The sequence below is a fragment of the Nuphar pumila genome, chromosome 17, assembly GCF_984573655.1.
Source record: "Nuphar pumila chromosome 17, dmNupPumi1.hap1.1, whole genome shotgun sequence".
Lineage (NCBI taxonomy): Eukaryota > Viridiplantae > Streptophyta > Magnoliopsida > Nymphaeales > Nymphaeaceae > Nuphar > Nuphar pumila.
Window position 1 is genome coordinate 10,008,057 of NC_143265.1, and position 24,180 is coordinate 10,032,236.

General features: G+C 39.6%; 1 protein-coding gene across 1 annotated transcript; it reads left to right on the top strand.

Moving 5' to 3' along the window:
• The first annotated feature begins 3,569 nt into the window (after window positions 1–3,569).
• LOC149811599 (uncharacterized) lies at window positions 3,570–23,604 on the top strand. The gene is made up of 6 exons (XM_089992754.1): window positions 3,570–3,670; window positions 4,725–4,825; window positions 20,448–20,525; window positions 20,711–20,782; window positions 21,720–21,817; window positions 22,500–23,604. The coding sequence occupies exons 1-6, from the start codon at window positions 3,653–3,655 to the stop codon at window positions 23,135–23,137; spliced, it is 1,005 nt and encodes a 334-aa protein (XP_089848880.1). The 5' UTR covers window positions 3,570–3,652; the 3' UTR covers window positions 23,138–23,604.
• The last annotated feature ends 576 nt before the right edge of the window (window positions 23,605–24,180 follow it).

Consider the following 24,180-nt stretch of genomic DNA (forward strand, 5'->3'; position numbering starts at 1 on the left):
ACAGCAAAATTTAATTGTCCATATATAAGCAAAATTACTGCCATGTGACAGTTTATATATATATATATATATATATATATATATATATATATATATATATATATATATACATACGCAAAATAGAAATATCTGGCAGTCCATATACAAGCAAAATTATTGCCAAGTAAAAGTTTATAACACAAAATAGCAATATTTGACAGTCCATATGCATGTGAAACTGCTACCATGTGACAATTTATATACCTATACAAAACAACAATATTTGACAGTCCGTATACATGTGAAATTGCTGTCATTTGATAGTTTATATACAAATGTTAAATATGCACAACAATTTCCCTTTTTTTAGAATAAAACCCATAGTTGACTGTCCATTTTTTCAGTGAATAACCCATCTACGACAGTCTATTGCAGGTGAATAAAACTCACCTATAACAGTCTATTGCAGGTTAATAGAACCCATTTATAACAGTCTTTTTGCATGTGATAAAAACTCACTTATGACCATCTATTTGCAGTGAATAAAACCATCTATGACAGTTCATTTTTAGATGATTAAAACTCTTATTTGACAGTCTATTTTCAAGTGATGAAACTCATATTTGACAGTCCATTTTTCAATGAATAAAACTCATTTATGATGATCTATTTGCAGGTGAATAAAAACCACAGATGGAAACCCATATACAATATCCGTGTATAGATAACAATCTATATATGTATATGAGTTGATTTTATAGAATGCATGGGTGATCGTAGTGAAACCCTACCTTGTGGTTCTGCAAAAGAGTGTATACAACAAAACTACCATCTTCAAGAGGTAGCTCGTCCCAATTACATAGCTGCAAAAGTGGTAGTCGGCTACTGTTACTAGTGAACTAAAAATATCAGAAACACCACTATATTTTTTTTTGTATTTAGCTAAGGGGAATAGCATGCAGATGATGGCAGGAAAGAGGAAAGACCAATAGTGGTGGTGACTGTTCTGACAAGGAGCAGACGAGCCTCCTATCATGGCTCTATCACTGCCAAGATCTGCTTAAAAACAACTCAGATATCCCCCTTATCAACGTGATATCCCTACCCCACTCTAACTAATCAGAAGGTAACCAAACTGCAGCCTGGTTTTTTTGTCTACACAATCATAGGCAGCTAAGAAAAACCTTGCTTGCAGTCATATGCATAGATTGGTTTTCTTTTAATAGACAGAAATCAAACAACATTTATGCAATGTGGTAAGGAGAACATGCAAGGTCGGCAATCACGGTGAATTATTTACCTTCCCCCAAACCATCACTGTATATTTTCTTTCTAGAACACAATCGTATTCTTAAGCATAAACACATCTGAAATAAAATAAGAAGGGAAGGTAAATTCCAACACAAAGGACTTGTAATGCCCCGAGAATTTTAACCCATGAAAAATGTGTAAAAATTAAAAAAAAAAATCTTTTAAAATAAGCAGCAAAAACAATTTTGAAGCTTCAGTTTAAAACCTCGGGTGAGTTATATTTTACAAACCATAATATAAGAAAAGACATAATTAAATTTTAACAAGCTTTATATACACAGTCTTTTACACAAGGTCCAGATAATTAAAAAAAAATTGGATTAAAACTTAAAATGAATCCTAAAGTAATCCAGGGATCCTGAAAATCTAGATTCTTCGACGCCGTTCTTATCCAACATTCACTATTTTATAATCTATTCCATATTTGAACCTGTATTCTCCATAAAATTGGGTCAAACTTATGGCAACTTGGTAAGTAAATACTAATTATGGGTAACTTTCAAATATCAAATCATATTCAGGAATCATGATTTAACTCTACTTATGCAATTCAAATTAAAATCATAAAAATAGGTACAAATATATTCAGTATCATGCAAGTAATCATTTATGCATTTAAAAGAGATAACAATTCATGTATTTAATACAAATTATAACATTGTTCACTGATTTGCAAGTAATTATTTATTATTAAAATTTTTGTTTCGATATTTATTAACCATGTGGGTACTCATAGGCCACTAATCGTCATACAACCGAGACCATCTAGGGGTTTATTATGTCAATGTATTTTTTAATTACCCCAAATGACTAGTTTACAAATCCCAAATAGAACGGTTTACAACCAGGAGAATTTCTCCAAGGGCCACTGAAAACGTTGCTACAGATGCATCCTGAAACTTTTGCAGAAGTTGGGGCAGTCACTTACCCTTTGTCTCCAAAACCTATGTGTGACAAGAGACCCATGAGAATCTATCGCTTCCAAAAATATTTTACATGTTACTCGAGGCTTGTATCACCTACCCTCTCCAATGTGAGCCTCAACTGTATTATGCCATATTTTTTCATTAGGTTTTCAACCCATTCAATATTACTCTGTATATACAAGCATTTTGCCTATGATAGTAGAAAATCACTTTAAGTTTATGTATAAGCATGATTCATTTAACAGCTTGTACATAAGAAAATTTTTAGTACAATCATACCTTTCAATAATAATCACATATTACACATTCATCAGCATGCTCCATAGCAACAAATGTTACTCGAACCCTAGTCAAAATAATTCATTTCAACAACTTTGGGTATATATATATATATATATATATATATATATATATATATATATATATATATATATATAGAGAGAGAGAGAGAGAGAGAGATGAGTTGATTTGCCTTGGGAGAAAAAGAGGCAACTTTTGTAGGTTTTGTAGCATCTCTTTCTCTCTACAGGTTTTTGCAGTTTCTTAAAAAAGACCTAGCACACATCTTTTGCATAAAAAAAGTACATCAGTCTCTTCACGGTTCGATCAAATCTGATCGAATGTTGGAGACCAGACTGGTTCTTACACTATCCAGTTATCATATTTCAATGTCTCATTAAACACATTGGTATTTTTTTTAGTTTCTTTACAACTTTTTTTAATCCCCTTTTTTAGCTGTCCTTGTAAATAATGTATTCAATGATTTGTTTGTCATTTTACTTATTGCTAACTATGAATCTACGATGCCCACAGAGGTTTCACTCATTTGGTAGTGGCGACTTGTGAATTTCACCAAGTTGACCCGATATCACAAGTTATAAACCCACTGATGTGTCCTTTGAGGAAAAGTCAAAGCTAAGTGTACTTTTTTTTGGAGACAAGGGGAACCCTAATGGTTTTACCAACCAAATGTCAGCCAATGTGGCTGTCAGTGATACTGGTTTTTCCTTTTACACTATATATATATATGAATCTAAGATCCAAACATGAGAATTTGTTTGGCCGACGAGGGTTCGTTCATCTGGTAGGGACTACTTCCACGTTCGAAATCCAAAGTTGGCATCCCTTGCCGCAAGGTCGAAGTTAGGTGTACTCCAAGGTGGGCAGGGGCGACCGAAGGGCTTTATCAAGAGGAGGCCAGCCAATAAAATAAATAAATAAATAAAATGTTTCTCACAGACAACCCCTCTCTAGAAATTTTATCAACGTTTAAGGGCACTTACGTCCCTAAATTTTTTAACGGCCCCCACTTCTGGCAGGTAATTACCGTAACCGGTAACGATTTTCTCACTCGGATAGCCCCCGTCCTCTCTCTCTCTCTCTCTCTCTGAAGAGGGTGTCTCGGTGGGAAAACTCTCGGAAAAGGTTGGGAAAAGATGGCTCAACTCAAGATGGTCAGTCCAACAACTGGAATTCCCCTTCCGTTCCTTGTGAATTTGGATGATTTTCTTGGTTTTCTTGTGAATTCTCGCCTTATTAGGGTTTATAATCGTCGAAGAGAAGAAAAGAAATTCTCTCTCTAGGGTTTAGTCTTATTTTCCCAAAACAAAACAAAAAATATAGAAAATCTCGAATTAGGGCTTAACCGATTGTTTTGGAGAGGGGATATCGTGTTTTTTCATTTTTTTTTCTTGATCATCAGTTCGTCAAAATTCATGGGTTTTTGGTGGCTTTTGTAGAGCTCGACAGTAGGCATCTTGCGCTCTTTTTGTTTTGTTTTTTTATTGGGTTTGTGGGTGCTAACCTTGTGAATGAGTGTATTGCATCGATTCTGACTGTTAGTATGTGTTTAATTTTGAGTAACTGGTTTGCTGATACTTTTTTTCCTTTTCCATATCATTGTAGTTGGTTATTTGTTATTCGAAATTGTGCCGAATGTGAAAGAAAATTTTCCTTTTCCGCGAAGTTCGATAATTGGTAAATTGAAGAATGGCTGTGTAACATGGGCAATACTACGCCTCCCGTAGCATTGTCATACCCGTGCCGGTATTGGGTACTTCTTGGTACGGATCAACTGGGTTTCGATCTTAAGTCGACCCATTTTATTCATCTTATGATCAAATTGATGTATAGTCAATGTTCAACATTAGAAGTGTACACTGTTAACTAATTATTTGTTGATGATTTATTATGTGTTAGTTAACTGTATACCTTTGATATGCTTTAGATTTTTGTTTGTAATTGACAGTCTGTTACTTCATGTGTGTAGCATTTTGTATAGGTAATAGGTATCCAATTGATATATAGTAAATGCTCAACATTAAAAGCGTATGTTGAACTTGTATGCCTACTTCTGTGTGAACTTGTGTGTGTGTGTGCGTGCGAGCGTTCTTGACCTAAGTAGTGGTTTGTGTTCAACTGTAAAGTTGGTTCAACTAAAACCTCCCTCACTTTTCCATTTTTACTATTACAAGAGAAGTAAGTTAACCTATATGTAAATATTTTTAGGTTGAGGAGTTGGCTCTTCTTATTAAGGATAACTTATCTTGCAAGCATCTTGTTCTTTCTATGGAAGAAAGTTTGGTTGAGTTCCTCCAAAATAGTACAAGGTAAAAACTCCTCACTTTTTGAAAGTTATTTTTTTTCATGGCAATGCTATATGTTCATATTGAAATTCTCTACTTCCAGCTTCCAGAATGTGCTTTGTGATATTAAGATAGATTTCTTTCAAATTTCTAAATGAAGAATGTGTTTTCTGTAATAATAAGATAGTCTTCCTTCAAGTTTCTAAATCGTTTGATTTAGTTTAGGTTGACTTATGCAGGTCAAGGAATCCAATCATTTTTTGGTGTGTCATTGTAGTAATTTTAATGTTTGTTTAGTTTCTTTGGCTTGTAACTTTTGGCAAGTTACCAAGTTTTTTCTTGTTCACTAACATCCAATAGTACAACGACATGTTCTTATCGGGTAGGTAACAGATAAAAAGGAGAAAGTTCAGTAGTGCTCACACTAGTGATGCCAGTTCAGAGTTGTCAGTTCGGGGAAGTGGGAGCGGGAGGCGAAAAGTGTGGGACGACTTAGAAGCAAAGCAGGAATCGTCTTGGAAGCGACCTAGGAAGCAAACCGAAAATGAGGGGGAAGCGAAAAAAGAGAACAAAAAAAGAAAAATAAAAATAAAAACAAAAACAAATGAAAAATACGGGGAAGCGAGCTTCTCCTAAATTGGGAAGTGTGTTTACCCTAAATGGGAAGCGTGCTTCCCAATTTTTGGGGTGCTTTCCAGCACATTTCGGAAGCGTCACGTTTCGCACTTCCAAAATGCGTTTCAGGAAGCACGCTTCCCCATGTACTATGGTGCTAATCCTGTGTTGGTTTACTGTTACTTTGTTGATTTCTTGGGATGCATGCTATGGTTACCATATTAAAAATGCTGCATGTTATCATGATGTGGCCATGTGTTTCCTTTTTGATTGATGAAAAGAACAGGTTATTGAGGGGGTTGTACTTCTATTCAGATGAAATGAGGCAACAATGTTATTTATTAGAAAAATTGGACAAAGTCATCCTTAAGCATCTGGAGGTTCATTGGGGTTGTTGAGAAAGAAGAGAAATAAAGGAAGACATTTTTTGGATGTATAAAATTTTTAAGATTATCAAACAGTAAAGACTGGAAGAGTTTTTATTTTTTTTAATATGTGCCTATTTTCCAGAGATTGCTAGTATAAAAATGGTAAGCATAAATGAACTGCTGGAAACAATACCTTCAGGTGAAGGATGTGACATCTGATGTTTGGGGCCTAATGTTTCTGATGTCTCCTTTTTAAAAAGGATTGTTCCCTAGGTCATATTTCAATTTTCTGGTCCTAATCTGCAAAAGTTCACACACTTGTAAGGAGTAAATTTTGGAAGTGAAAGTGGGAAGCGAGGCACTTCCAAAATTTTTAGGAAGCGGGAAGCACGGGACAACTTAAAAGCGAAGCAGAAATCGTCTCGGAAGCAACCTAGAAAGTGAATCGGAAGTGACCTAGGAAGCGAGGGGGAAGCGAAAAAAGAGAAAAAAGAAAGAAAAATAAAATTAAAAACACAAAAAAATAAAAAATAAGGGGAAGCGACTATATTATCAAAAGAATAAAAGTTTCTAAGTTGAACTACTCCAACTACATTATCAAAAGAATAATTAAGAATTCAAGAGTTCATTTCATTGACAACAATCAATAATTTGTCATCTTTCTCTTCCCCTTCAGGTCAGCAATAGATCGAGAACTTTCTGCATCATCGCATCCTCCTTGCCCTCCATGACCATGCATTTTGTTTTTTCCTTCATTTCTTATAATGAATATGTTAAAAAATTAAAATATTCAAAAACCTTAATCTAAAATAATATATATATAGAATAAAATAAAATAAAAAAAGAAGATGCATATAATGCATACCTTGCTTAGGTCTCCTGCTGAAGAAACGATCAATCCGGCCTTGGGGAACTGATGGATGCTCTTGTACTATATCTGCACTAGTTCTACTAGATCTCTTGGATTGATTTGTATCCTCTTCAGCCTCATTTGTACGTATAATTATCGGAGGCAATGGAGCTCTTGGTTGTGCATCTTTGGGTTTGGATTTGAAAATAGTGTTTGATTGTTGTGTACTATCATTCAAATATCTCCAATGCATGTTCTCTAATCTCAACGTATTTTCTTCTACAATAGGAAGTTTCGGATTGATATCCCATTTTCGACTAGGTTTTTCTTTGTAGCAATTGTTGTACCTTTTTATAACAAGAATACAAAATATGAATGCTAAGTTGCTAACAAATAATCAATGATAGATAAATATTTTATAATATAGCAAAATAAAAGTACAACACTTTAATTATACATGTCAATCAATCGAAGATTGGAACGAATATACACCAAGGTATCAACACGATCTTCATTGAGCCTATTTCTTCTAACATTGTGAATATAGTTACAGGTGCTCCACACTTTTTCTGCAGAAGATATGCTAATAGGTTGAGATAAAACGTTAATTGCTAATGCTCTCAACTCGGGTATATCACCACCATAAAAACACCACCAATTAAGGATCGTCATTGTAGGATTCAATGCATCTATTGTTGCTGCATTCTGGCTAAATCTTTCACTTCTTGATGCAAAAGCGCTACAAGTTTTGACCGGTAATGTTTAGAGAGCTCTTCATTTTCAGCAGATATGACTTCAAGCGCGAGCATTGCACCATCTAAGATATCATTGTCCTTTTTTGCAGAAAAAAAATGTTTAACTATAATAAGAAAATGCAAATAAAATAATAAAATCATTAAACTTTAAATTTTATTAAATAGATAAAATAAAATTTTTACCAGAAGAAACTCGTTTGGCCCCTCCTGGTGCTGGGATCTTAAGATACTCTGACTCGTAATATTTTGGAGTAAGCATGTGGGTTAGACTATGGAAAGGCACATTCATTCTATCTCATCTATCTGAGACAATCTTATGAATTTTTTCATACAAATCTGGTTATCCTTTTAGATTGCCTTTGATTTCCCCCAACATGTTCTTCATGCCTTCATACACTTCACCAATTATAGGGCTTTCCTGATCACAAAATTTAATCACCTTGTAGATGTGTTTTGTAATCAATAATGCTAAACAAACAGAATCCCAATATTCTTCATCAAGAACAATTGTTTTTGTTGTAATAGTCATTTTTTTCATACTCTCATCAGTGCATGATTGATTCCACTCGCTACATCTATCTAGTATGACTCTAAGCCTCAAGCTCTCCCTCACATCAAGCAAGCGCTTCAAAGTAGTATAATGTCAAGCAAACCTTGTTTTTGCAATCTTTATTAGCTTTAATTTTTCATTACTTTTAAATATTGCTAATGCTTTCGAATGATTGGTGATATACTTCACAATTTCTTTACTTTGCAAATATGTCTCTCCTAACCAATGAAACTCATGTGCCAAATCCTTGAAGATCAAATTAAGTTTGTGCATAACACAAGGTGACCAAAAAATATACTTATACGTTTGTTTCAATTCTTTATCAGCTAACTTGCAATTTGTTGCATTGTCTGTAATCACTTGCACTACATTAGAAGGCCACACAAGTTTAAATCCTGTTTTTAAAAACTCGGCAATATTTGTACCTGATTGTTGCTCATTAGAAGAGTCGCTCGCATATAAGAACATCGAGACAAAACAATTTGATGCAAGTATATTTATCAGGTGTTTGTTCTTTATATTTGTCCAATCGTTTGAGACAATAGAAACTCCAAACTCCTCAAACTTTTCTCGAAATTTACTTAACTCTCTGTAAACACACTTTCTCACTGTCAAGCAACGTTGTTCGATCTTTTTCATATGACGGGGGTTTATATCCAGGCACTTTACTAACTGCAGATATCATATCTTTCCAATACGGTGATCGAAGCACATTGAAAGGTATGCCATTTGCACACAAAAAAACTGATAATTTTATGATCTATATTCTCTCTTTCTATCTTTTTAAAGGTATCACGAATATCAACTGTGTTTCGGCTTTCACTAGAAGATGTAGTCATACTAATAGGCTTCGGTTTATCAATTTTTGATCTCTTCAACTCAAATGCACTTGATGAAACTTTCACTCATCGAACTTGCCTCTTAATTTTTCTTGTCAATTCTTTATTTTTTACAAATACAGGACAAAAGGCAATCCCAACACTTTGTTCCTTTGGCGCTCTCATGAGATATGCAAAAACTCGAGTATATGACCCATGATAAATATTTTTGCAGTGCCTGCACATAAAAACCTGAGTTCCACCTTGCTTTCCTTGCCCACTTTTCTTTTGTTTCAATACATGGCGCCATAGCACTGTTGTTTTATGCATGCTAGGTGGTTCGTCAGTTGGGTCATCTTCAGAATAGTAGTCATCCAACTCATATTCTTCTTCATCTTGCTCATCAAAACAAATTTTTTTTTTGTCCTCAAACTGAAATGGACAATTAGAAGACCCCTTGCCCTTTCTTGCATTGTCATTCCCAACACCAGTAGACGATTTATGCTCCAAATTGCAAAAAGAATCATCATCATAATTATCGTGATCGTAGTTTGTGATGGTCATTAGTGAAGCAAAGAATAGACAAATATATCTGCATTATAAAAGTATAAGAATAAGCCTAAAACACTTTAAAAAAATTATTATTAACAACAAAGGATGGAGAGTGAAGGACACAAATCATTACTCTCATAATTTACCAATTACTAAAACAAAAAAATAAACAACATTCAAGGAGGTGAAACCGTGAAAGATCTATGATTATATATCTTAACACCAAAAATAAAACAAAAAATAAACAATCAGTAGATATCTTAAACACCAAAAGTAAAAAAATTAAACTCGAAGCATTTGTGGGCTTGGTAACAATGAGACCACATGCATGATCAACTTGACCTTTTTTCCTTCACTTCATAGAAAACACAATGTGTTAATCCAATTAATTGTGTACAACAGCTCCTCCGCATATCTTCCTAACACCAAAATGCATGTCAACATCTGAGCAAGCAAAACTAATGAAATTCAATGCTAATGTTTTCTAAGCATTGGTTTGTCTAGTTTTTCTTCCATAAATAGATAGATACCAATCATCCAAAAGTAGCTCATTAAAAAAAAGACAAAACTTATAATTTATGCATATATATTTTGTTGAAAAACCTCCACCCACATACTAGGATATTTTAGACTAAAGGAATGGGGTAATTACAGGTGAGAATTGTTCTCTTCCATCTCACCTATGTCACATGGGTGTGGGTGCAGGTGCGGGGGTGCGGCAAAAATATAAAAAATTATATATATATATATATATATATATATATATATATATATATATATATATATATATATATATATATAATTTTTAAGTTTTAACAGTTAACATTAGTAACACTAATTAAATAAAAAACAATTATCATAATATCATCAAATCAATTCATCATCATGCATGCAATAAATCAAATTAACAATCTACAATTTTATTCTACATCATAAAAACTAACACCACAATTAAATCAACCTAAATATATTATAGATACAATCAAATAAGTATTGGCAACAAGCCATGATAAATGCATCTATAATACATGCACCTGGTTGGCCAAATCCCTGTGATATACTATTGGCCATAATTACCAAGAACATTCTGTAGTATTAGCAAGAGGAAGGATTAAGGATTTACAGTGTGAGATACCACATTTTCTGAGTTACCCTAGATGTTGTCGGAGTAAAAAACCTTTGGAGCTGGAGATACTTATTCAAGACTTGTATTGGTTGATGATGATGGTGTGTGGATTGCTGAAACTGTGTTAAGTATATGGCTAATTCAATGATGAAAGTTTTATAAGGGGACTGAAACAAGCTTCTATGAGAAGAGATCTTTTTTCTAAAGAGATCCAATTCTATTAATATATGATTTTTAAAACAGTCAAGCTAGGGATGCTTCAACAGCATTTGAACTTAAGTGATGTTTCCTTTTTCTTCTCTTATTTTTCTGAAAAAAAAAACAAATAATACATTTTTCTTTGTATTCACGGTGATACAAATATGCGACAAAGTACCACTATTAGAATCCCAGCTTCTTACTCTTCTACACTTACATTGTAAGAATATTCATTTGCACAAAGATGCTCACCATCTTACCTAGCATCTAAAAGTTAACTTATAACAACTAGAGATATTCGGTTCTCCAGAACTGCTCAAAATGCATAATACAAATAGGGCAGCTGGCCTAGTATTTATTGCCATGTCATGGTTCAAATTTGCTCCAAACCTTTCCAGAAGCATGCCACATGGTAGGATAGAGATAGACCCAGCACCTTATTCATTCAGAGTTTAGCATCCTCGTAATATTGCATTCTAAGCACTCTTTTCTGCTATCCAGCACTTTTTTCCAACAAAAACAGTATGAAAAGGAAAAGAAATATAATAATATTTCAATCAAGGTGAGACCCAGGCTGGAACAAAGGGGTCAGCACCTTCTCCCCAGGCCGGCTGCGAGAGATAGAGATGGAGCGAGATTGAGCGACAAACAGAGACAGAGGGAGAAGAGAGATGGAGAGAGTGAGTGAGAGTAAGTGAGAGATGGAGAGAGCGCGAGAAGAGAGAGCGATAGTGAGAAAGACAGAGAGAGTGAGAGTGAGAGATGGAGAGAAGAGAAACAGAGCGAGTGAGAGAGAGTACCTGAGGAGGAGAGGTCTGGCGGAGAGGTTGTCGTCGGTGTCGGGCTCTGGCGGAGAGGTCGTCGCCGGCTTCTGCTTCAGGAGAAGAGGTCGGGAGGATTAGGGCAAAAAAAATTTGCCCTAATCCTCCTCTCTGCAGCCATTTTATCGAGCATATTTTTTTTAAGGTCTAAAACTTGGACAGAAATAACCCTGGGTGAGTTTACTACACCCAGGGTCAGGTTGACCGCACTGGGTGCCGCACCCGCACGTGCACCCGCGTCGCATCGCGTCAATGTAGGTGCAGCACCTAGTTGGCTGAATCCCTGTGACTTAGCATCTCACGTATATATATAACATTAAACAAAGATCATCTAGTTCTCTACATATATAACATCAAACAAAGAAAATCACTACCAAATAGCGCTTTTATGTGAAAAACTAGAATGTATTGCTAGCAATTAGTGATTCCGTATATATAACATCGTACATACAAAATTAATATATATTTTTTGTGCTAAATGGAATCGATAGCTGAATTGGTAAATTCATAACAGTCAAAATAAAACTTTATTACAGTCCTAATAGTGATGATGGAAAATCAAGCATAAGCTCAATAAGAATAAAATGAATTTCAATAATGATTTCAGTGGTCACATGATCAGATTCTGGAGGTGGCGTGAAGGGAGCAGTGGAAGGCTCAGTGGTGAATGTAGAAAAAACAGGAGGTGAGACTAACTGGGTCTCAAGCGTATAGGGGCCAATAGCAAAGATGGAAGGTCCACCTGGAGAATAAACATTAGAAGAGAGGGAACAATGGGATAGAACTCCAGCAGGTGATTACCCAGCAGACAGAGGTTCAGATTGAAGGAAAGATGCCGGGGATGATGGAGGAGGAGCAACAAATGGAAAGGCTGGGATCCAGGCATGAATCCGACTATCACCAACGGAAATACCATTTTCAGATGAAGGTGGTTCTGGAAGGAGGACCGCATGACCAATGCGGCTACCATGCCTATGGGATCCAAAACAACAGATTGCCACGTAACCTAACTCGGCTGGGCCGAGTGGGTATTCCGTGAGAGAGAGCGTGAGTCATGAGATGGAGAGAAGAGATAGAGAATGAGAAGAGAGTAACTGATGCAGTGAGGGAACCGGCTTTGGTGCCCTTGATCTCGGACGGTGATGGCACGACACTCACGGTCGTGCGATATGCAGAAAATAAGAGGATGGTCCACCGAAAACAATAACACTTGTTTTTATTTTCAATATAGAATTCAATCGATCAATAGAAGGAACATTAACCAAAGGAAAGGTAACAAATGAAAGGAATAAAATCCAAAAAATAAACTGCTGAAAGACAAAATGAAAAGGCTGCTGTAATGTTGAGTATTCTCTGCCTTCACGCAACCCTAAACAGAGTATTAATAATGCATGACTGGATCTGGGTCTCGAGTCCAGTCCTTGGACCCGAGGTAACTTGTTGCTGCTGGTGGATCGGGGCGCTGTCAACGTGCAGTGCTGCTTTCAGCCTTGGCTCGCCTTGAGTAAGTGCGCAGGGGCACCACTTCCTTGCATTGGGGCACCGGACTTGCGATCAGATCCATTGTCTGGGTCTGATCGTCCATCCCATTGGTGCCAAGATCCATGGACACGCCTGGGTCACCCTGTGTAGACCAGACTCGGTCCTACTCTGCATCATTCTCTCCTGGTTGGGAAGAAGTCGGCTCTGACGACTTGTTGTCTCCACAGTAAGTATATAGACTTGTTGTCTCCACAGTAAGTATATAGATCAGACACATTGAATATAGGCGAAATGTGCCAATCTTCAGGTAGTTCAAGGAGGTAAACCTTCGGACCCAATCGCCGAAGAATCTTAAAAGGGCCATACTTCTTAGGACTCAACTTGCTATAAGTACCCACTGAAAAACGCTCGGGACGCAAGTGAACCCAAACTAACTGACCGACTTGAAACTGGACATCTCGACGACCTTGGTCTATGAAAGCTTTGTAGGCTTCGTAGTTTTCGACAAGTTTAGCTCGGACCTGTCGGTGGATATCACACATGTACTCAACGGTATCAAATGCATCTGGGGCTGGGTCTAGGATACTGGACACAGGTGCTAGGTCTACTACATGGGTGGGTGACCGACCATAAATCACTTGAAAAAGAGACTTTCCCGTGGACCGGTTGATGGAATTGTTATATGCGAACTCGGCTTGCGGCAAGACTAGGTCCCATGTTTTGACATTCTCCCCAACTAGACTCCTTAGCAAATTCCCTAGGGTGTGGTTCACGACTTCAGTTTGGCCATCGGTTTGTGGGTGGTATGCACTGCTGAATTGGAACTTGGTTTTCAATAAGGTCCATAACGATTTCCAAAAATGACTCATAAAACGTGTGTCACGATCTGAAGTGATCGTGTGAGGTAACCCATGAAAACGAGTCCTTGAAGTAGTATGAAGCTACTAACGAGGCGTCAGTGGTTCGTTTACATGGGACAAAGATAGCCATTTTGGAAAAACGGTCAACTACAACTAAAATGGAATCAAAATGACGCGAGGTTCTAGGAAGACCCACAATAAAATCCATGGAAACATGTTCCCAAGGTCGCTCAGGGATGGGTAACGGGGTATACAAACCACTATTTTGACATTGACCCTTGGACACTTGACACACTCGACAACTCTGAACAAACTTGACTACATCTTTACGCATTTTGGGCCAAAAGTAGCGTTCATCTAACAGAGTGAACGTCTTATCATGTCCAATGCCCAACTAGTCCCCCTTTATGTAACTCGGAAATCAACTGGAGTCTAAGGGAGAAAGCAAACACACATAACTTACCCCGAAAAAGGTAACCGTTATGTATGCTAAAATGTGGGTCAACTGTGCTATCAGGGGAGAGGCACCCTTCCCATACTCGCTGGAAATCGAGGTCCGTCGGGTACAACTCCTTACACTGCTTGAACCCAATGACCTGCACTGACATAGTCATCAAAAGGCTATTCTTCCTGCTAAGTGCGTTAGCTACCTTGTTCAGAGTACCTGATTGATGGCGAATAGTGAATGTGTACTCTTGCAAGAAACTGATCCACTTGGCATGACGAGCACTCAACTTCTTTTGACTATTCAAATACTTCAACGCCTCATGATCCGTGTACAAGACAAACTTCTTATAAATAAGATAATGCCTCCAATAACGAAGGGCTTGTACCACGGCATAAAACTCAACATCATAAGTGGAGTACTGACACCTGGCTTGAGTCAGCTTTTCACTAAAGAAAGCAATGGGTCTGCGGTTCTGACTCAAAACTGCACCAATTCCCACTTTAGAGGCATCACACTCAACTTCAAAGACTGCGATAAAATCAGGAAGGGCTAAGACGGGGGGCACTAGTCATTTTCTCTTTGATGAGCGTGAAGGCCTTTCCCGCGGCAGACGTCCAATGGAAACTAGTCCCCTTTAGGCACTCCGTGATAGGGGCCATGAGGGTGCTGAAGTTTCTCACAAAACAACGGTAGAAGGTGGCTAACCCGTGGAAACTACGGATCTCTCCTATAGTCTTTAGGGTAGGTCATTCCATAATCGCACGGACCTTGGCAGGATCCGCCTTAACTCCATCAGACGACACAATAAAACCCAAGAATACAACACTTGACGCCATAAACTCACACTTCTTGGTGTTGACATACAACTTTTTTTTTCCTTAAAATTTCTAAGACCTGGCGTAAATGACTCAAATGATCAGACAAAGACGAGCTATAAATCAAAATATCATCAAAATACACAACAACAAACTTTCCTATGCAAGGACGCAACACTTGGGTCATCATATTCATGAAAGTACTCGGGCATTTGATAACCCAAATGGCATGACTAACCACTCATACAATCCATCACGTGTTTTGAATGTCGTCTTTCACTCATCCGCCGTCTTTCACTCATCCCCCTCTCGGATACGGATTTGGTGGTACCCACTTTTTAAATCAATTTTGGAGAAGATAGAGGCACCAGCCAACATATCGAACATATCATCCAAACGAGGAATGGGAAAACGGTATTTGACAGTGATGCGATTGATTGCTCTACTGTCGACACATATGCGCATGGATCCATCTTTCTTAGGAGTGAGCAGGGCAGGCACTGCGCAAGGGCTCACACTCTCACGAATAAAATCCTTTTGTAGTAGCTCTTGAGCCTACCTCAACAACTCGGCATGCTCGGATGGGTTCATGCGATACGCGGGGAGGTTAGGTAAACTCAACTCGAGACAAAATCGATGGCATGTTGTACCACCCTCATCGAAGGTAATCCATCAGGAAGGTCATCTGGCATAATATCGCGAAACTCCTCAACAAGGAGCACGATGTCCGCAGGAACGGGCGACGACGTACTCATGGATGGCTTAGCCACCAGGGCATAACAATAATCATCCTCCCTACAATGGCTCAAGAAAGTCCGGTATGATAGGCCCGCGAGCCGGGGAACTCGCTCAGGCTTATCTACAGTGGAAAATCGGTCTCCTTGATTGGGAGAAGGATTATTTTATGACCCTTAAAAATAAATGACTATGTGTTCCTACGACCATTGTGAATGGTCTTGCGATCAAATTGCCAGGGACGTCCCAAAAGAATGTGACACGCACTCATAGAGGCTACATCACACCACACCTCATCGTGGTAATGCTCCCCCGTAGAGAACCGAACTAGACAACGTTGGGTGATGGGAACCTCATTTCCTCTCTTGAACCATGCCATCTTGTATGGTTGGGACAATTTCTCCGTTTTCAGGTTCAGGCTGGACACGACATTCTTGGACACCATATTCTCACACGCCCCAATATCAATTATAACATCACATGCATGCCCTTCACAGTTGCACCGGGTTCTAAAAGTGTTATTCCGCAACCATTTTGTAGGGGTCGAGTCTCGGGGTGCGGTCAAAACATGACGGATAGACAATAAATTTTCAACGTTTGCCGTCGAACTCCACGACTTTCCTCTTGTCATCTCCTTCAACCAACGACTCACCCTCACTCTTACTATCGGACGCTGACTCAACAATTCCCTCGACAAAATGGGCGCTCTTGTTCACGGTGGGGCACTTGGACGCAACATATCCTAACTCCTGACACCTAAAACAATGAATGGTAGACTCACTAGGCTTGGCCTTGGATCTGGTATGGTATGCGGGTCTGGACTGGTCGGGTTTGCTAGGGTATACTCTAGGGGTGGACTTTAAGTCTTCCTTCCTATGGTTAGGAAACTCGACTTGGGTCGACTGGACTGGTCACTGCGGGAGACTCCATAATCCTGCCTCCTTTTCAATTTTTCCTTCATATTCATGACATAACTGCTTGCCTGATCTAATGACTCGACTGTGACACAACTAAAATCGTCAGAAATAGCAGGACGGAGACCAGAAATATACCTTGTGACCTGCTGGCGGGCGGTCTCCTCGATCTGCACTCGCAGGGATAGACGATGGAACTCAGCAGTGTATTCTGCCACGGTATAGATGCTTTGACGCAGGGTCAGGTACTCCTTGTAGGCTCGTTCGGCGTGGTCTGAAGGCACGAACTTTGACTGCATCTCCTCTCATGTCTGTATGCGCTCTAGTCCCTGCCACTCCCTCGACCTCTGCAGCTCAACCCACCATGTTTGCGCTAGACCCCTCAACCGAGTGGACGCTAGAGAGACACAACGGTGCTCAGCTACAGTGTGGTAGTCAAAGAAAAACTATATGGCATAGGCCCAGTCGAAGAACTGCTCCGCATCAAATTGTCTTGCGAACTCTAGAAGGTCTAGCTTCACCCCGTAGGTGAAGGGGTGCTCTGGTACTCTTTGCTGACGAGTCTCCACCATTCATGTAGGATACTCGTTCCAGAAAGCGTCATCATCCAACTCGACATCATCTCCTTCTCCGCGGTACTGCTCGCCTGGTAACTGGTGTTGAGGGACTCCCATAACATGTGGTCGACGCTCAGGTCGCGCTGGCACCTGCTGAATCTGCATAGGAATCGGTCTCTGTCTGGCCTGCCCGTGAGTGGGAGCCATATGTGGCCGGCGTTGAGGCACCTATATAACAGGAGGTCGGGTCTCGGGCTCTAGGTGGGTAGGAACGGGATAATATGGGTCTAGGTTATGGGTTGGGTTAGGGTAGAGGTAGTGGGTCGGGTATGGTACTGGATTCTGGATCGGGGATGAGTTAACGGATTGGGTCTGGTACGGGTATTGGGTTTGGCTGGTATAGTATTGGGATGAATCACCCGATTGGATATGGATCGGGTCAAGTCCTAAACTATTCGTCGGACCCAGAATGGGATGGGTAGAATCATGGATCGAGTTATGGTGTGAGAAGGCCTGGTTTGAACTCGATCATTGATCTGTAACAAAATGGGTCTGGTTTTGACCCGGCTCAAATTCAAACTGGAGCTCCGTCCGGGTCCGATATAGGTTTGGGTCGGCATTGGATCCATTTTGGGGTTCAAAAGTAATAGGTTGGATCTGGTTCGGGGCGACCCGCGAGTTGGACCCAACTTGGTAAGTCGGATAAGAGGGTTCGAGGCCCGAACCTACTCCCTGGGACCCAAAGGATGGTCCCTGAGAACCGGGTCTGGGCCCTGTTGAGGAGAATCCTGGTCCAGACCCTCTCAGGTTTGGCCCAAGCCAAAGGGGTCCACCAGCTCTCGCTCGCGGGTGTGCTGCCACAGGGCCTCCACGCACGGGCTAAGGAGGGAAAGGGGGATCCTTTCCAGGTCAGGCTGACGAGACCAGACCGGCAACAGGACCCAGCGTGATGCTGGAGTCCTGCAGACCCGACCCGGTCTGTGGCACAGCTCCCGTGGCTCGAGGCCACTAGCCCAGACCCGCGACAGGACCCAGCGTGACGCTGGGGTCCTGCAGACCTGGTCTGGCCTGCGACGCAGCCCTCGTGGCTCGCGGCCACAAACCCAGGCCTGCGGTTGGACCCAGTGTAACGCTGGGGTCCTGCAGACCTGATCCAACCTGCGACGCAGTCGCAGGGACTCGCTGCCAGGACTGTGGTACACCCGAGCGATGGGGGAGTCCTGCCATGATCCCCTGGTTCAATTGGTGGGTACCCGGATTTGAATGGAGAGGGGGGACTGAAGGCGAGGCGGTGACACGGACAGGCTGAGAATGCATCGGCTGGCCTGTTTCCGCGAAGATGGGATTCACGCGAGCCGCTGCGCCATCAACCAGATCTGCTCCCGACGTTGGTATTGAAGTTGCGTGTTGTTCCACCGGTGATTCAAGGACGACAAGTCGATCTTTGAATCCATTCAACCGCTTTGATATCCCTGTCACTTCTTTGTTCATGCGCAACATATTTTCTTGCATTTTTGTCATCATCTCCATCATACGCAACATCGGATCTTCGTTGCCGGTTTCCTCCCACTCTTTTTCACTTGCAGGATCGTTTCTCGCCTCTTGAGCCATGCCGCTAACGAAGGAGGAAACCTGGTGCTCTGATACCACTTTGATGCAGTGAGGGAACCGGCTTTGGTGCCCTTGATCTCAGACGGTTATTGCACGACCCTCACGGTCGTGCGATATGCAGAAAATAAGAGGATGGTCCACCGAAAACGATAACACTTGTTTTTATTTTCAATATAGAATTCAATCGATCAATAGAAGGAACATTAACCAAAGGAAAGGTAACAAATGAAAGGAATAAACTCCAAAAAATAAACTGCTGAAAGACAAAATGAAAAGGTTGTTGCAATGTTGAGTATTCTCTGCCTTGACGCAACCCTAAATAGGGTATTAATAATGCATGACTGGATCTGGGTCTCGGGTCCAGTCCTTGGACCCAATGTAACTTGTTGTTGCTGGTAGATCGGGGCGCTGTCAACGTGTAGTGCTGCTTCCAGCCTTGGCTCGCCTTGAGTAAGTGCGCAGGGGCACCACTTCCTTGCACTGGGGTACCGGACTCGCGATCGAATCCATTGTCTGGGTCCGATCATCCATCCCATTGGTGCCAAGATCCATGGACACGCCTGGGTCACCCTGTGTAGACCGGACCCGGTCTTGCTCTGCATCAGTAACGTACTTGAAGATCCTCATCGCAAGGATGTCGGTGAAGGTCGTCGGAAGTCTTGGAGGTCACCGGTCGGTAGCTGAAATCTTGAGAGAGAGAGGGAGGAGTCGGATGAAGCAATGGTGAGAAAGAAAAACCCTAAAACCCCTTTTGAGTTTTGTTTTTTCATGAGTTTTTTAAAAATCTCTATTTTGCCCTTAGTAAGAAAACTTTTTATTTTAATTTTTTGGTAAAAAAGGTTAAAAAATAGGGCAAACCTGTCCATTGATTTTAATTAAATAAATCCCCCCTTTAAAGGGAAATGTGTTTCCCTTTAAAGGGGTACGTGTTTTCCTGTTAAGGGTACGTGTGTCCCTTTAAAGGGAAACGTGCTTCCTAGTTTAATCATGCGCTTCCCCGTGCATTTCAAAAGTGCCGCGTTTCGCGCTTCTGAAGCGCGTCTCGGGGAAGCGTGCTTCCCCTAGTGTATAGGCGCTTCCAGTAAGTCTGGCCCAAACTGAAAGAAGACAATTCAAACTTTTAAGCATGTCCATAAACAGTTTACCTAATATGTTAATTGAGATTGTGCAGCTCTTAACTTGAACAACTTTGGCACAACACAAGCACTGTCCATGCATCTACGCACACGCGTTGAGTAGTAGCAGTGACCATATATTGGATTTATATGTTAAGCCACAGGCAGACTGCTTTCCAGTGAATGTATCATATTGGATTTATATGTTAGGCCATAATCAGACTGCTTTCTAGTGAATGTGTCATATTTTGTTTCTCTTCCTTGGTGTCTTTATGAGTTACATATGACAGAGACCTAGCATGTAGTATGAAGTTGGCCAAGAATATCTTATATTATCAATATGTTTAGACCCAAAGTTTGTTTTGAAACTATGTTTACATTGGTTCTTTATTTTGGAATTATGTTTATATTGATTCATTCTTACGTTATTCCACAATCAAACTTCTTGGTTCTTAGTCCACATGGGGTTTTGGAGCTGGAACCGATGACTTCTTATCACCGAATGCTTCTTCATCGACTAGCAGATATATTTGGGTATACCTATCTCTCACATTTGTTCTGCCCTAAATTCTTGTCTCTCCTAAAAACCATTAATTTTCTTATACAGATTATTTTTGTCTTGCAGAAATTGCTTCTGCTTTTAGCTTTTCAAATGTTGCTTACCGTGTACCTGTCTCTTTTTATATTATAAGTTACTATTTGCTTTTTATGTTTCCCAGGATTGCCCATGAATCTATAGGGGAAGGAGATGATCGGCATTTGGTTTTGGAGCAATCTCCAGAATCTGCAATGTGTGTGGAATTTCCAGGCATTTTTTCCATGCCTTTTTTATCGTACTTTCTTTTTGTTGTTTGATGCCTAACAATATTTTGTTTCTAAAGACCAGGACCAATGTTGTCAGTATCAGTTTCTGACCTTAATCGATTATCAAATCAATTCAGATAATCAGCCAATTTGGACTCGAACCAACTCGAGCTGAGTCAGCCATTTTTAGTTTTTAACTTAAAAAATCATTAAAAAATTTAAAACTATTATTAAAATATTTAAATATTTAAAAATACTAAAACTTTTTAAAAAAATATTAAAAGATTAAAAATCATTTGAGGGCCAAGTAGGCCCTTATGGAATCTATTTTGGGCTGGTACGAGCTGATTCAGGCCAATTTGCATCAATACTGACAATGACCCAGACAAAGCATACATAGTTTTTAATGCATTCTCTACTCTCTGCAAATGAATATTCTATGTAGATATAATGCTTAAATTTCATGCCATTTGAGAGTTACAACATGGCAGGACAAAGCTTACATAGTTTTTAATGGATTCTCTACTCTGCAAATAAATATGTTGGCATACATATAATGCTATATTGTCACACAACATGAGAGTTTCAACACGCTACAGTGTGAAGTCACTAATTAATCCGATCTTAAAGATATCAGTATGTCAATTCTTGTTGTTGGATGTCCATTTACTATCTCATCTTTCAACTGGAAATGGTTCCAGAAAATGTCCAGGGATTTTTTCTTTTACTTCTTCACATGCATCGCATTTTCATTTTCAATTTGCTAGTTAAAGTATTTGATTCAAATATTAATGGTTCTTAAAAATTAAGTACGAGTTTTCGGTGGTTGTTTATTGTTCATTTTTATTGTATAATTACACTGATATTTGTGATTTAAAATTGATTGTTAACATGTGTGTCTTATGCTGAATGATTGTGTTGCAGACCTGCTGTTTTGGTTAGTGACATCTTATGGCAGTATGATCAGCATCAATCTCCAATGGCTTCCCATCAATTGCTAAGAAGGAAAGAAGTCCTACCAGGTGAACTTGTAGTTCCATTGCCACGCCCCTCTTCTCCCCTTTTTTTGTTTTCTATGTCATTTTCTATTTTGTTGATTCCCTCTCTAGAAGATGAGATGATTCAATTGAAGAAGACTAGTGGCCTATACAGTGGGTTAGAACATCCATATGCCTAAAACCGCAGAGAAGGCCACAATAAGGAAGAATATTCTAGCAAATTGTCCAAGCAATCTACTGAAACCATTAAATGAATGTAAGATGTGCACATGGACAATGTACATAGTATTTGTTGGGGGATGGAGCTTAAGCCTTGAGTCTTGAGCCATTGAGTCATAAAGGCATATCCTTACACAATGGCGGCTCATATTTGAAATTCATGGTATTTGTCCTTACTTCTCTAGGCCGAATTGGTTAAAAGGTGGACCATCTTTTAATCTCTATGTCAAATGGTGGTCTGGAACTGTTTTGTACCTTGTTCTCTTCAGGAAATCATCTAAGTGCTTGATATGGCTGGTTGCAAAAGAAAGTTGATATGTTTTTTTTTGCAACATAGTGGGGTAATATATAGCTAATGAATTTAATTATATTTGGTACTAGCACAGATGTGGCCATTCGAATTGCAAGTGCATTGTTTAATTGTGCTTCCGTCATGTTGCTGTTCCATCCACTCAGTTGACTCGGTCCTGCTTTTTGCACCTTGCAGATTCCAAGATCATGCAAACAGCTTCCTCTTCACCTTCAATGTCCCTTGAGGAGAGAGAAGCAGCTTATCTGGCTGCACGTGAACGCATCTTTTCATCAGGCAAGAGTAATGACTCTGACATGAAGAAACCTACCACATCGAAGCCACGAAATGTCCCTGTGGTTGCTAGGAGAATGATTGCTCATGCACTGGGGCATAGGATCTATTCCACTTCACTGGATACAGAGTGTCAAAAGCAAAATGATATTTGTGGTGGTTCAGTAGAGAATACAGTCGCTACTGATGGCTTTGGAAGTGCATGTATTGCAGATATGAATATAGAACCTGTGCAGGGTTCCAGTCCATTGCATAACCAAAGCTTAAATCTGAATGCGGGAGAGATTATCACTATATCAGCCATTGGAAGTGAAAGCTCTAGTGGTGACGTTTTGCAGAATGAAATAAGGGGAAGAACTGGTATCAGGGAAAATTCAGAACATCTGGGAGCGGCAAAGAGAATATTTGCCCAAGCTTTGGGACTTCCTTCATCAAAGGAAGCAAACAATTTGGGGCTTCCTTCGGCAAAGGAAGCAAACAGTCTTCCGCTTAATTGTGGTGGTTTAATTAAGGACCAAAAGTTAGGCAGATCTAGAGGTTGAGAAGATTTCTAGTTGAAAGAGAATTTTGACTTCTTACCGTTGAATCCACAAAAACATATCACTGTAACAATGGATGAAGTTCAAGGGGCCTGATCTACTGGTGAGATTCATTGTGGCCTGCTATTTGTTGTTGGCATGATGCTGGTATGCACATTTTACATCTGAAGATGTGTTCAAAGATTTAATAGTTGGCTGAATAGTTAAGCCTAGCGATTGGCATGGTTAGTCCAAGGAAGCTAAGAAAGAGGTTTGGACCATCAGTCTTATCTCTTCCAGATCCAGTCAGAAACTTTTGGTTGATATAGAAATATGAGAAGTGTATTCCTACCAAAGATTGGTTTCTGACTTAGTTTTTGCAGGTGACTTCTGTTATCTGATTAAATTCAACTTCCCTCATTTTTAGCTTGTGGCCCTGCAAGGTTATTGGCTTATGCTATTGAGCAGTCTAAGAATACGGGAAACTTTCATCATGTCTCGGAGACTTTACTCAATTAAGGAACCGATCCTGAATGTCGTTAGCATTTCTTCTTTTTTTCTTTCTTTTTTTGCCCTCATAGATAATACTGGATGCCCATCAGATGAGAATAGCTTCTGTACTGTCCCCATCTCTGATGAAGAGACTGAAGTATTCTGGTGCATATCTAAGACGTTCACATTAGCTTTGGAAATTTCATAAGCATTTGCAACATGGTTTTAAGAATCTGCCTGTTGGTTGCCCCTGTGCATACTGTAGCACAGTTCATAACGTTGGGGGATACATGCTCAGCTACAGTTACGGAACTGATGAGAATATGTTAAGAGTTGGAAATTGAAATTTCTTCGTACACATTTTGTTAAGCTATTCATATTTCTCTTGGTTTCATTTTTCTGCATAATTTGCACTCAGTCACTATTTTGCATTAGAACTGACAAACCGTGTTATTGCATACGAATATAGACCTGAGGTATCGGTGGCGATGCTGGTTAGCTATTCATTCATTGTTTTTCTATATTCATTGGTAGGATTTGCAGGTGGATCATAATCATGTATTTCTCAACAAGAC